This window comes from Sciurus vulgaris (assembly GCF_902686455.1).
Source record: "Sciurus vulgaris genome assembly, chromosome: 14".
NCBI classification, from domain to species: Eukaryota; Metazoa; Chordata; class Mammalia; order Rodentia; family Sciuridae; genus Sciurus; species Sciurus vulgaris.
The window spans coordinates 98741606-98756804 of NC_136475.1; the positions used below are offsets into that span (position 1 = coordinate 98741606).

Consider the following 15199-nt stretch of genomic DNA (forward strand, 5'->3'; position numbering starts at 1 on the left):
AGCAGCACCGCCATGGCAGAGTGACCACTGTGTTACTCTTAAGACAGTGATTCAAGGAACAATGGGACTGCTTCAGAGACAAACCGCACCCGTTTAAAAAGCTGTAAGTAAGTGGCAGAAAGATCAGCAGAGTACAGGAAGGGAGGGGAGGGCAGGGGAGGGAAGCACTGGGGACCGAATCGGAGCAAACCATGATCCGCACTTCTGTGATCGTGTCAAGATGGATGCTAATGTTATGCACAACTGAAAAGAAGCAATTTAAAATTTTGGAATCACAGAATCTTTGGACCGAGGTCTTCAGAGTGGTGGTGATTCACAGGCAATGAGAGCTGACATTTGCAGGACAGGCTGCTCTCAGAATCCCTGCTCGGTTTCCTCACTTGACCCTCGCTAATAGACATGAGCATCTGGCACCTCTCAGATAACGTGGAATCAGACAGAGGAAGCCCAGCACCCCACAAATGGAGGAGTCGGGACTGAAATCACGTTTTCTATTTTAAGACATGGTTCTCCATTACACAGTGCACAGAAATGTAGGGAAACTTCTCAAGAAAACACTAATTCTTATCACGTATCAGCTGCATTCTGGATGAACAGCATCGCATATACGCAGGCCCATGGCGTAGTGTGTCTTGCACTGACGTTAGTTCAAGACTCACACTCTGTTGCAATGCGTGTAATGCACCACACAGCACCACACATGGTGACTGGCTCTGCTGGCGGCAGCTCCAGGCCCCTCTCTTCCCTGTGGCCCCTGCTGTTTTTGGATGGGCTGTTTGAATGCAGGACAGGTCACTTTCCTGGCCACCCAGCTGAGGTTCCTCAGCAGCCTCTCTCACACATTCCGTCAAAGGTGCCCATGCCCACCCTGAAACCTAATTTTCAGGTGCAGGTTCTCGGGCTGTGGGATCCTGCTCTAGCAGGAACAGTCCCAGGACTCCCCCGCTCTCCTGCCACCTCCATCCCCTGAAGTTCTGTGCAAACACACTCCAAGGAAGCAGGGGCCACTGGACCCGGGGAGCCCTGAGCTGAGGCCAGGACCCCAAGGGCCTGCACATGTTGGTGTGGGAAGGAAAGAAGCCAGGATTACTTGGGGTGGTTCTCCTGCAACGTCCCCCAACGCGTGTTCACAACCAGAGCTTCCGATGTCCTGGACGTTGTGTCCGCCAGAGCTTCCGATGTCCTGGACGTTGTGTCCGCCAGAGCTTCCGATGTCGTGGACATTGTGTCCACTAGAGCTTCCGATGTCCTGGACATTGTGTCCGCCAGAGCTTCCGATGTCCTGGACATTGTGTCCAGCAGAGCTTCCGATGTCCTGGACGTTGTGTCCACCAGAGCTTCCGATGTCCTGGACATTGTGTCCAGCAGAGCTTCCGATGTCGTGGACATTGTGTCCACCAGAGCTTCCGATGTCCTGGACATTGTGTCCAGCAGAGCTTCCGATGTCGTGGACGTTGTGTCCGCCAGAGCTTCCGATGTCCTGGACGTTGTGTCCGCCAGAGCTTCCGATGTCGTGGACATTGTGTCCAGGTATCCAATTTTTTTATAAAGGGACAAGTCCAGCATGCAACACATCAAAACAAACCAACAGCACAAAGCCCAGAGCTCAGGGAGAAGCTGAGGAGCAGCTTCGGGACAATGCAACAGGAGCCAGAAGCCGGGGGTGCCTGGGGGATGGCAAGGCATCCCCCTCTCCACACTGAGTGGTTCCATGCTGTGTCCCAGGTGGCCGGGGATCTCAGCAAAGGAGACAGGCACAGAAGCCACACAGATGGCATGGTGACCCACACCACAGTGCAACAGGACAAGGGAAATGGGTTTAAAATATACCTTTTAGAAAGGCAAGCTATTAAAAGTTGACTCAACTAGCATTTGGCTTGAAGATGCAGCTGGAAGCCAGTGTTGCTTAGGAGGACCACACAGTTGTTGCTGGCAGAAGACAAGTGAGCTAATTGACCCTTAGGAGAAGAACACAGAAAGAACCACTGTGCATCTGAGCTAGAGCCTAGCAGAAAGGCAATCACAGCAAAGCAAATCCAAATGGAAAAGAAGGAAACATTTGTGAAATTTCAAGAAACACCATGGAACATAAAACAGTGGCAGTGATCACAAATTCAAGATTTAATCCTTTCCAAAATCTTCCAAAGAATCTCAATCAAACAAAAACCTAGATTTTCTGCAGAACACCAGCCTAAACACATCAACACAGAGTCCAGTCCAGCACGATGCACAGCCAAATCTCAGTACCCAGAGGAATGCAGAAAGCACTTTGCAAGTCAGAAGGGTGCATCAGGAAGGAGAGTCCCCTGCAGCCTCTAAGCACTGCATAAGGAAGAGCGGTGGGAAGTGGGAGCTCAGGACAGACCCACTGGGTGGGGGGCCTCCAGGGCTGGCCAAGACCAGCTTACAGCCAGGACAGGCAGGGAGCACACCTCAGCTGGACAGGAGCCGGCCCTCAAGGCCCAACCACCCAGAAGCCAAGGCAAGGGCCCACCACTCACAACCGGAGGACGGGAAGGGTGCCAGGCAGGGGCTGTCTGCTGACCGCACTCAGCTGCGTGTGGGGTCTGGGTCAGGCAGCTCTGAAGGCAGTGCCGGCTGGGATCTCACAACCACAAGGCTTGTCTTACCACAGCCAGGTGTGCTGGGGAGGCTTGGGAGGGGATGCAGAGCCACCCAGCTCCAGGTGGCACACATCTGCTTGTTGGGGCAATTTTTGTCAGAGTTGGATGTGTATAAATTTGAATGTGGTCTCGGGATTTTGAGCCAGTGGGCTTCCGCCTGCAGTGGAGAAATAAAACACCTGGAAGTGAGAAGCAGAGGCCCTCTGCCGGTCGGGGTGGCCTCACTGTCATGCGAGCAGGATGCGTGGGAAGCCTCCTAGGTGCAGGTACCTGGGGTCTGGCTGCTGTGATACCACCACACAAACCCCAGGTACTACGATGGAAGGGAAAGGAGCTGGCATGGACATGCCTCCCCAGCCGCAGCCCAGGAGCTCCGCAGAGAGGCTATGGCCCACAGAGGTGTGTCCACCATCAGCTCCTGGCCATCCTGTCCCCATTCTGCGAAGCCTCTGTGCCTGACTGCACCTCAGGAGCTCGCTCCCGGACGTCACCCCCACACTCACTCACTGCACATATCCCTTGGAGCACTTCCCAGGCTGGCCCCTTGACACAGCAGGGTGCCGAGCCAAGACAGCTCAGACACAGCACCTTCTAGGCGTGCAGGACGGGGATGGGGAGGGCAGAGCTAAGCAAGACGTGAAGAAGGCACCCTAAGAAATGGACCGGGGAGACCGTGTTCCGGGGAGGCCCCGCCGTGGAGGTCTTGGTGCTGAACTGAGCGGGGCAAGGTGAGGGACTTGCATGGCCACCAGGAGCAAGGATGCATGAGAGGGCCAGGTGGGTGGTGGCCAAGTGGTAGCTGCCCAGTGTCCACCTCAGCCAAGGTCAGTGGCGGCTGTGGGCTCCTTCTGCAGTTGGAAGTAACTGCCCTGCTGATGCATGGAGGCAGGAGGGAGGGAACTCGGAGGAATGGAGGGTGGCTTGAGCCGTTCTGTGGGTCAGGCAGGGGAGGGTGGTGGGGAGGACAGGTCTTCTCTGCGGGCTGCCTGCGGGGCCTGCCTGGCACACAGGGGGCAAGGGCAGACAGGGCAGGGAGTGGGGAGTGAGGAGGCTCACAGTGACCCAGTCTCCTCCACAACGGCGCTCCTTGGGCTCAAACCCAGCCCTGGGAGCAGCCTGGAGGCCTCACGGTACCTGTTGTTGCAGGCTCCTGTGATGAGTCTGTACTTGCTTGCCAGGCAGGAGGTGGGGCACGTTGGTGGCAGCATGTGAGGCAGGCATCCGGACAGATTTGCCACGGTGCTCAGCAGGTCTTCTGGGAAGGCATCTGAGAGACAGGCCACACACCCTAAGTCTGTCTGCCATATCCACCAGCCAGCAGAGGAGACTGATGGTGTAGGCTCCCAGGCGCTCCACGGCAGCACTGGGTCCCGGTTCAAGCAACCCGCCCTTCCCTGGGGAAGTCTACCTCCTCCCTGCAGCTGATTGCTCCCTTGCGGAAGCTTGAATCCCTTGGCCTTCCATACTGCTGGGAAAGTGGGGTTTTGCTTTCTGATGTTTCAGAAAAGCAACTGAGAGCCCTGAGCCCCTGAGAGGAAGTCCGGGGGCCCCTTCTCAGACTCTACCAGGCTTGTGGGCATGGCTCCAGGGCTAAGCCGTCATGCCTGGACAGGAGCTGCTTGCAGAGGCCAGGTCTTCAGAAGACTGAGCACCCCCATGAAGCCTGCTGGTCACGTGAACAGAGCTTGCCTGTCTGTCCACAAGCCCTTTGTTTCCCTTCTACTGGCTCTTGGTTCCCTTCCTGTGAATCTCTCTGGACCTGGGCCCCAGGAAGCAGGCTCCTTTACGTATTTATGTATGTATGTATGTATGTATGTATGTATGTATTATATATTTAGTTTTACATGTATATAAGTAGTTATGTATTTGTGTATGCATGTATATATGCATGTATTTATGTATGTATATATGTAGTAATGCATTTATGTATTATGTAGTTATGTATATATGTGTATATTTATGTATTTATGTGTATTTATGTATGTAGTTATGTATTTATGTATATATATATGTAGTGTGTGTATATAGTTATGTATGTATGTATGTATGTATGGATTTCACCAATTCTGTCACTATTTATGTCATTCAACAAATCAAAGACTGCTTGTTGTCCATTAGGAGAAGCAGCCATCAGTCAACTGGCCAAGGTGTTTATGTAAATCTTTGAAGACAATGCTATAAAACTTTGATGAAGTGCAACACGGAAGTCCGGCGCCAGCCCAAGCCCTATGCAGACACTGTAGTGCTGAGGCTCCCCATCTACCAACACATTGAGACGCCTCTGCTGCCATCTTGAATTATTTCTAATGCTGACACCGCCATTTTTAGTTGGGCAGCTTCCATCCTGGGACACTGGCCAGAGATTAGATGCTCATATCAAGGTAACTGTGGGTTAGCCCCTGCTGCAGCCACCAACTTGGGATGTGACCACTTACATCTAGGGATATCAGCCAGGTCCTGAAAAATCAGCACCAAGGGCCTTTCAGGCTTTGTTGCATCTGAGGTGTCCCTGCCAGGTGTGCTAATAGCCACCATCTTGCTGCAGAGGGAGGAGAGAGACTTGCAAGGTGGGAAAAGGGTATGAGGACATCTTGATCTCGGCTCATCCAGCCAACCAGCCCAGCACCCACCAGGATCCCAGAGACAACTCAGGAGCATTTGTGGGACCCAACGTCAGCCTGGCCCATTATTGCACCAATCACCTGTCCTGCTGGTGTGGCAATCAACAGGCCCTCCAGCTCCTCAATCCCCAGTCTCCCAACCATCCCCTGGCTACCAGCCAGCCCAGTGCCTGCAGCTACATGGCTGACCCACAGCTTCCAATGCCTGGTCATTGTGATTAGCCCAATACAGAACAACTTTCCAAGACAGGCACACAGGTCCCAGTGCTCAGGCTTCAGGACCTCCAGGGAGAGAGGTACCTAACTGGGAAGTCCAAAGGGCAGGGGTAGGAAAGACTGAATTATAGTCCAGGAATTGTGGGGTCCACAAGTGAGGGAAGGGGCTAAGACCAGGCTCTGTGTCATAGGAGTGGACCCCAAAGGAGAGTCCTGGGGTGCAGTCTTGCAGAGGGCCTGGCAATTGCTTGCTGAGTCTCCAGGAGTCCACCTCCAAGTCCAATCCTCCCACCTTAGTAACTGTCAGCATCCTGAAGGTGGAGTCACCAGCAAACTCAGACTACCCACCCATCAGAAGAGAAGGAGGCAGAGATACTGAATGCCAACAGAAACAGTGTTCAATTTTCCTTCAAGACCCTTTTTCCCCATTATTTTTTATTTTTTCATCTCCTGCTTCACATCCCCATCATCTTTAAAACCAAGAACCTTTCATGCATCAGGCTACTGAGGGCTGCGAGGTTTGAGTAGCATATTACAGTTTTGTTGTAAATGTTTTTTTATTTTTACTTTTTATTTTTTTATTTTTCTCAATCTATTTTCCTCTTATTTACCTGTTTCTTCAGAGTCTCTTCTCCCTTTTCTCATGCTAACAACCAATTTCTTTTGATTCTACTTTCACTCTTCCTATGATCTAGTACCCCCATATTCTCAGTTCTTACCTCATTAACATTACACCCTACACCTGCCCCCATCCTCTTTGTCCACCATTAGAAACTGTAGACGTTATTGCTTTCTGTGTATTATGACAATACTGTTAACATCTTCATAGGGGCTATCTGGTTTAGGGCTGCATATTGTTTGCGTTGGGTGCTGTTAATATTGATCTCCCCCTTAAAAGTGAGATATTGGAAACCTGCAGAGTCATTATAAGCCTGTAGGGGGAAACCGTAATACCCCAGATCTGCACTGCTAGAGAGGAGGATACATGAACAGCATGAAAAAACAAGGGAAGAAAGTTCCCCAAACAAACCAAGATGCTATATTAATAGAATCCATTGAGACCATGGTAGAATAAATATCAGAAAAAGAGTTCAGAATGTACAGAATTAAAATGATACAAGAAGCAAAGGATGATATAAGAGAACAAATGCAGGCAATGAATGATCACACCAATAAACAGTTAAAGAGCAAATGCAGGAAGTAAAAGATCATTTCAATAAAGAGATAGAAATTCTGAAAAAAAAAAAAACAACAGATATCCTTGAAATGAAGGAAAAAATAAACCAAATTAAAAACTCAACAGAAAGCATCACCAACAGACAGAACCTCAGACAATGAAGACAAAATATTTAATCTTGAAAATAAAGTTGACCACACAGACAAGATGGTAAGAAATAATGAATGGTACCTCCAAGAAATATGGGATATCATGAAAAGACCATATTTAAGAATTATTGGGATTGAGGAAGGCACAGAGATACAAACCAAAGGAATGAACAATCTACTCAATGAAGTATCAGAAAATTTCCCAAATCTGAAGAATGAAATGGAAAATCAAATACAAGAGGCTTACAGGACACCAAATGCACAAAATCACAACAGATCCACACCAAGGCACATTATAATGAAAATGCCCAACATACAAAATAAAGATAGAATTGTAAAGGCTGCAAGAGAAAAGTATCAGATTACATATAGGGGGTAACTAATACGGATATCAGCAGATTTCTCAGTCCAGACCCTAAAAGCTAGAAAGGCCTGGAACAACATATTTCAAGCTCTGAAAGAATATTAATGCCAACCAAGAATCTCATACCCAACAAAACTAACTTTCCAGATTTGATGATGAAATAAAATCCTTCGATGAGAAAAAAAAGAATTTACAAATAGAAAGCCTGCACTAGAGAACATTTTCAGCAAAATATTCTATGAGAAGGAAATGAAAAACAACAATGAAAGTCAGCAAAGGGAGGAACTACCCTAAAGGAAAAGTCAATCAAAGGAGAAACCAAGTCAAGTTAAAAACCAAAAATAAGCCAAAATGACCGGGGATACAAGTCATATCTCAATAATAACCCTGACTGTTAATGGCCTAAACTCATTAATCAAAATACACAGACTAACAGATTGGATTAAAAAGAAAGATCCAACAATATGCTGCCTTTAAGAGACTCATCTCATAGAAAAAGACATCCACAGACTGAAGGTGAAAGGATGTAAAAAAACATACCCACACACAGACTCAGTTAAAAAGCTGGGATTTCCTTCCTCATATCATATAAAGTGGACTTCAAGTCAAAATTAATAAGAAGGGACAAAGAAGGTCATTTCATTCTACTAAACAGATTTATACATCAGCAAGACATAATGATTGTAAATATTCATGCCCCGAACAATGGAGCGTCTATGTATGTCAAACAAATCCTTTTCAATTTTATGAATCAAATAGAACACAACACAATAATACTGGGTGACTTTAACACACCTCTCTCACTATTGGACAGATCTCCTAAACAAAAACTGAACAAAGAAATCATAGGATTCAATAATCAATCAATAATTTAGACTTAACAGATATATATGTAGAATATTCTATCCATCAATGAGCAAATACACTTTTTTCTCAGCAGCATATGGATACTTCTCTATTATAGACCATATGTTATGCCACAAAGCAACTCTTAGCAAATACAAAAAAATAGAGATACTGCCTTGCATTCTATCAAATCATAATGGAATGAAATTAGAAATCAATAATAAAATAAAAAAACAGAAACTACTTCACCTGGAAACTAAATAATATGCTATTGAATGATGCAATGATAACAGAAGATAATAGGGAGGAGATAAAAATAATTCTTAGAGGTAAATGAGAATGATACAACATATCAAAATCTCTGGGACACCATGAAAGCAGTACTAAGAGGAAAATTCATTACACTGAGCTTATTCGATAAAAGAATAAAAAGTCAGCAAATAAACGACCTAACATTACATCTCAAAGCCCTAGAAAAAAGAATAGATCAATGACAAAAGTAGTAGAAGACAGGAAATAATTAAAATCAGAGTTGAAATCAATGAAATTGAAACAAACGAAAGAATTCAAAAAATTGACAAAACAAAAAGTTGGTTATTTGAAAAAATAAGCAAAATAGATAAGCCCTTAGCCACACTAATGAAAAGGAGAGAGAAAATTCAAATTACTAAAATTTGTGATAAAAAAGGAAATATCATGACAGACACTATTGAAATACAAAACATAATTGGAAGCTATTTTGAAAATCTATACTCCAACAAAATAGAAAATCTCAAAGACATTAACAAATTTCTAGAGACATATGATCCACCCAAACTGAATCTGGAGGACATACACAATTTAAACAGATCAATATCAAGCAATGAAATAGAAGAAGCCATCAAAAGCCTACCAACCAAGAAAAGCCCAGGACCAGATGGACTCTCAGTCTAGTTCTACAAGACCTTCAGAGAAGAGCTAATACCAATATTCCTCAAAGTATTCCAGGAAATAGAAAAGGAGGGAACCCTTCCAAATTCATTAGATGAAGCGCGTATCACCCTGATACCAAAACCAGACAAAGATACATCAAGGAAAGAAAACTTCAGACCAATATCCTTAATGAACATAGGTGCAAACAAAATTCTGGCAAATCGCATATAAAAGCATATTAAAAAAGATAGTGAGTGCACCATGATCAAGTGGGGTTTATCCCAGGAATGTAAGGTTGGTTCAACATCTGGAAATCAATCAATGTAATTCATCACATCAACAAACTTAAAGTTAAGAATCATATGATTATTTCAATAGATGTAGAAAATGCATTTGATAAAACACAGCACCCCTTCATGCTCAAAACACTAGAAAAAATAGGGATACTAGGAACATACCTCAACATTGAAAAGGCTATCTGTGCTAAGCCCACGGCCAACATCATTCTAAATGGAGAAAAACTGAAAGCATTCCCTGTAAAAACTGGGACAAGGCAGGGATGCCCTCTTTTACCACTTCTATTCAACATAGTCCTTGAAACACTAGCCAGAGAAATTAGACAGACCAAAGAAATTAAAGGAATACAAATAGAAGAACTCAAACTATCCCTATTTGCTGAAAACATGATTCTATATTTAGAGGACCCAAAATATTCCACCAGAAAACTTCTAGAATTAATAAATGAATTCAGCAAAGTAGCAGGATATTAAATCAATACTCATAAATCTAATGTATTTCTATCCATAAGTGATGAATCCTCTGAAAGATATTCACCATAGCCTCAAAAAAAAACAAAAAAATACTTGGGAATCAATCTAACGAAAGAGGTGAAAGACTTCTACATGAAATGAAAACTACAGAACACTAAAGAAAGAAATTAAAGAAAATCTTAGAAGATGGAAAGATTTCCCTTGCTCTTAGATAGGCAGAATTAATAGTCAAAATGGCCACACTACCAAAAGCGCTATTCAGATTCAATGCAATTCCAATTAAAATCCCAATGACGTACCTCATAGAAATAGAGAAAGCAATCATGAAATTCATATGGAAAAATAAGAGACCCAGAATAGCCAAAGCAATCCTTAACAAGAAGAGTGAAGCAGAATGTATCACAATACCAGATCTTAAGCTATACTACAGAGCAATAGTAACAAAAACGGCGTAGTATTGGCACTAAAATAGACAGGAAGACCAATGGTACAGAATGGAAGATGCAGAGACATACCCACATAAATACAATTATTTCATACTAGACAAAGGAGCAAAAAACATACAATGGAGAAAAGATAGCCTCTTCAACAAATGGTGCTGGGAAAACTGGAAATCATATGCAGTAAAATGAAATTAAAACCTTATCATCCTGCACAAAACTAAACTCAAAATGGATCATGGACCTAGGAATTAGACCAGAGACCCTGCACCAAATAAAAGAAAAAGTAGGTCCAAATCTTCATTATGTTGGCTTAGGACTAGACTTCCTTAACAAGACTCCCAAAGTGCAAGAAACAAAAGCAAGAATCAATAAATGGGATGAATTCAAACTAAAAAGCTTTTTCTCAGCAAAGGAAACAATCAATAAGGTATAAAGAGAGCCTATAGAGTGGGAGAAAATCTTTTCCACACACACTTCAGATACTGCACTTATCTCCAAAATCTATGAAGAATTTTAAAAACTTCCTTAGCCCATTTACTGATTGGGTTATTTGTACAAATAACAAATGACCCCAAAATACAAATACAAACAATAAATAGCCCAATCAATTAATGGACTAAGGAACTAAGCAGATACTTCACAGAAGAAGATATACAAGTATCAGCAAATATATGAAAAAATGTTCAACATCTCTAGTAATCAGAGAAATGCAAATCAAAACCACCTTAAGTTCCATCTCACTCCAATTAGAATGGCTATTATCAAGAATACGAGCAACAATAAATATTAGCAAGGATGTGGAGAAAAAGGCACACTCATACCTTGCTGGTGGGATTACAAATTTGTGCAGCCACTCTGGAAAGCAGTATGGAGATTCCTCAGAAAACTTGGAATGGACCCACCATTTGACCCAGCTATCCCACTCCTTGGCCTATACCCTAAGGACTTAAAATGAGCATACTGCAGTGACACAGTCACATCAATATTTATAGCAGCTCAATTCATAATAGCCAGGTTGTGGAACCAACCTGGATGCCCTTTGATAGATGAATGAATAAAGAAACTGTGGTATATATACATAATGGAATATTGTTCAACCATAAAGAAGAATAAAATTATGACATTTGCAGGTAAATGAATGGAGTTGGAGAATATCATGCTAAGTGAAATAAGCCAATCCCAAAAAACCAAAGGCGGAATGTTTTCCCTGATAAGTGGATGATGATATATAATGGAGGGGGGGAGAATGGAGGAACTTTGGATTGTGTAGAGGGAAACGAGAGGTGGGAGGGAGCAGGGGAAGGAGAGATGGTGGAAAGAGACAGACTCCATTACCCTGTGTACACGTATGATTACAGGAATGGCATGACTCTATAACATGTACAACCAGAGAAATGAAAAGTCGTGCCCCATTTGTATCCAATGAATCAAAATGCATTCTGCTGTCATGTGTAACTAAATAGAACAAACAATTAAAAAAACTTCGACTAACTGGGTACCAGCGACATGGAGATATTCACTGGAAAAACCCAGGGAGGAATGACAGCATTCGGTCTTCAGCAAAGGAGGAGCAGAGCAGCCTGCAGCAGTCTCCGTGGGACGGTGAAGCCTCACCCGTACTTCAGCTCTGGAGGGCTGGGCCGGGCATGCTTCGTATTCTAGAGCACAGCAGCACCCTGCACCGTGGACCATGTGGGTGAACTATGCTAACATCAAACCAGGGTATGAACCAGCCTGGCAGCAGGGGCACGGCGCCTCTGTAGCCATGGCTTGGCAGTGAAGGGCTGGTGGGGTCTCCTTGGACCCTGGGCTCTTCTTACATTCTCAATGCTCCGGGTTGTCAGTGATGGAAATAGCCTCAAACATCCTGCGGAAGGCAGTTCTTGAATGGCCCAGACCAAACCATCAGCCCGTTCCTGAGTGCCTACTCCCTGGCCTGGGCGGTGCCCGGTGGTGCTAACCCGTGAGCCAGAAGACACACGTCTCTGACACCAGGACATGCCATTTCCAAGTCATTTCTACTGCCATCCTGCTAATTCCATGACAGGACAGGGACCAATGTTCTCAGAACACTTTCAACCACATGGTTCCAAACAAAGGCCATTTTGAATAAATTTTTTGTCACAATAAAATCAAGCATGTTAACTGTTAAGTTTAGGGCCTGAGACTTCTAGCTGCCCCTGTTCAGGTGAGTTCATGGCATTCTAAAAGTGAACAGCACTGGGTGAACCTAGGATAGCAGTTAGGGAAGCTCAGAGACCAGGCAGCTCATGCCCCGCACTGAAAATTCCCACTCAGGGTTTCAAGAACCCTGTCTCCCAATTCCTGCCACAGGTTCGGGACGCTGCCTGGGGCGTCCCCATCTCGGCAGCTTCAGTCCTTGTGCCCACGAACCTGCTCCCCTGGCAGGCGCTCAGCCTGAGCTCTGGCCCGCTTGCAGGTGTGAGGCAGCAGCCCTGCCTGAGCAGCCAGGTGGGCCTCCTTCCGGAGAGGTGCTCTCTGCCGGAACCGGAACCCCAGACAGCAGATGGGGAGCCTGTGGGGAAGTCCCGGTCACTGCAGACCAGAGGGCATTCAGCTGGTCCTCCAAACTGGATTTGGAAAGCAGAGAAACAGCGTTTCCCAGACTACCGGAAATAAGAGACTGACTTATCAGGCATTGGTCCGGCGAGACCCTGCTGCTGTCAGCTAAGAAACACCCTGGACAACGGCCCCCAGCAGAGCCCAGGACAGGGCAGGGCACTCACCCAGGGGAAGCTGTGACTGCTGCAGCCTCAGGGCTTCCAGGGAAGTCTCCATTATCTCTGCCGCTCGGGAAACGGCTCCGCTGCTGGGCTCCACGAGCTTGGAGAAAGACAGAAGCTCAGCTGGGGTGGCGAGTTCCCTCTTGTCCAGGCTTCTGTGGCATAAGAAGGAGGTCAAAGTAGAGTCTGTTTATGGTTGCAATGAGTCGAGCACCTGCTGGGCAGCTCTGGGCACTGTGCAGGGTGCAGTGTGAGGTGACACTGTTCACAAAACAATCAGGACATGAAGGTAACTGGGGCTTCCATGCCGAATGGTGAAGACAATGGCTGAGATTTGCCTTTTATAAAACTTTCCTATCAAATGTTTGATTCCCATTACAATTATTTGGTTCTTATCAAAACTCAGCTAGACTTCTTCACACCCAATGAAAGGGGAGATGGGCATGTACATTCCTGCCCAGTCCTCAGGTCCACGGGCACCTTGGCCACAAGTGACAGGCATGAGATGCTGAGGGCCCGCACACCACAGCATGGGCCCCCACAGGAAGCGAGGCCTGCGAGGCCAGCCTCCCCGAGGGCAGCCCTGTTCTCTCAGGTCTGGGTGCTGGCTGTAGTTACGGGTTGTATTGTACACTGAGAACTTGCTAAAGGAGACTGAGCACTCCCATCCAAACAAGGAGGTGACCACGCAGGGCTGGAAGGGTGGATCTGACACTGTAACCAGTCCCTTTGCACAAGCATGTCAAAAGACTCAGAAATCACTTGGGACCCATGGAAATGGGCCAGCACAGTGGGAGCGAGGGACGTCATCTCAAGATAGGCAATGCTCGAGTTTCAGGTCTGCCCACACGTTCGTAAACGCTATCGGGAGGTGGTGAGCTGAGGAGACTGGTCCCGACCTGAGAGGTGGACATCTCACAAGTGTCAGGCGCCCTGGCGGAAGACCAAGGTCTGGGTCAGAGGCCAGCCTGTCACCCTGGCAGCAACAGTTGGGACGGAGCCTCCGGGATGCTCTGCGGTGCCCCAAGTCCCGCCTTCCCTCGGGACTCTGTGTGAGGCCCTGGGGCAGGACAACAGCTTGAGCTTCCTGAGCAGACCCTGGCATGAGCTGTCTCCGGGCTAACCAGCACCCCGAGTCCCAGGCACTGCCTTGTGAAGAGAGGCGAACTGTGCCTGGTGCCTTCTCCTCCCCAGGGAGGCAGAGACTTGCCCGGGCCTGGCTGCAGACCTGCACTCCGTGGGCGCATCCTGGGAGCTGTGGGGGAGCCCGGCATCACCAAGCCACCACCTCTGCACTGAACCGGGGAGCACATCCTCGTCCCCCAGAAACCCGACGGCCACCTCCCTCGAGCCCAGGAGGACCAGGAACAAGGCGCGTGACCTTGTGAGTCCACTCCTTGTCTCAGAAACAGTGGGACCATGACCCTCCCCACCGAGCACACTTGCCCACAGCTCACACCCACACCACACAAGCACATGCACACGCCACACGCACGTCCAGGCCCAACCCACGTGTCCAAGCACACACACAGCATCACCCACTGTGCACACACGTGACCCCAGGAACATGCACAACGCACAACACACACTTGCACACACACGCCACATGCACGCGTATGCACACAGGACCCTGGACACCTTACGCACGTACACGCGGCTGCCAGTCCCTCACACTCGCCTCTTCCACCACGTGCAGGGGTGCCTGCCTTCGTCGACTCTCCGCCGCTGTGACACAAGGCCTGACGAGAGCAAGGCCAAGGGGGAAGTTCCACCCAGAGTCATCCGACTCCACAGCTCTGGGCCTGCGCGGAGGCCGACACCAGGTGAAGGACGCGGTGGAGGGAGCCACAGGGCCTGGCCTGTGCAGAGTGCGCCACCCTTCAGGGACAAAAGGTCAACCCCAAGGGCAGGGCCCATGACCAGCCGCTTCAGGCACAGCCCACCTGTCCATCACTACCCCGTCTGTCCATCGGGGACTGATCCCGGGACTAGGCAGGGGCTCTCATGGTCCAAGCATCTCACGTGTGAGCTCTGGGAGCCACACACAGACCACAGCCGTGTCTCGGCTGTGCAGCGGGGCCTGTCTGTCCTCTCCCCTTTCCCTCTGGGCCAGGCCCTACAGGAGGCACTCATTTTGATCTCCTCGCAGTGGAGTTTTCTGCAGAGTTGGTGGTTCCAGTCTCTAAAATTTCTGAGGATTTCCAAGACGTCTGCCCAAGAGGGTCCAGATACCCCAGGCCCCGGCCCCTGCCGGACAGGGTCAGGTGCCCCAGGCTCACAGCGTCTTGGGGGATGGGTGCTCCAAGCAGCCCTAAGTGTGGACACACAGGCCG

General features: G+C 47.5%; 1 protein-coding gene across 1 annotated transcript in view; it reads right to left on the minus strand.

Annotated features, from left to right (window-relative positions):
- The window catches only part of TPO (thyroid peroxidase), a gene marked incomplete at its 5' end in the record, with an annotated part of 53337 nt that overhangs the window by 31406 nt on the left and 6732 nt on the right, over positions 1-15199 (minus strand). The window contains 3 exons of the mRNA XM_079111614.1: positions 3759-3891; positions 12870-13021; positions 14510-14591. Coding sequence (XP_078967740.1) covers positions 3759-3891; positions 12870-13021; positions 14510-14591 — 367 coding nt within the window. The remainder of the gene's footprint in view (positions 1-3758; positions 3892-12869; positions 13022-14509; positions 14592-15199) is intronic.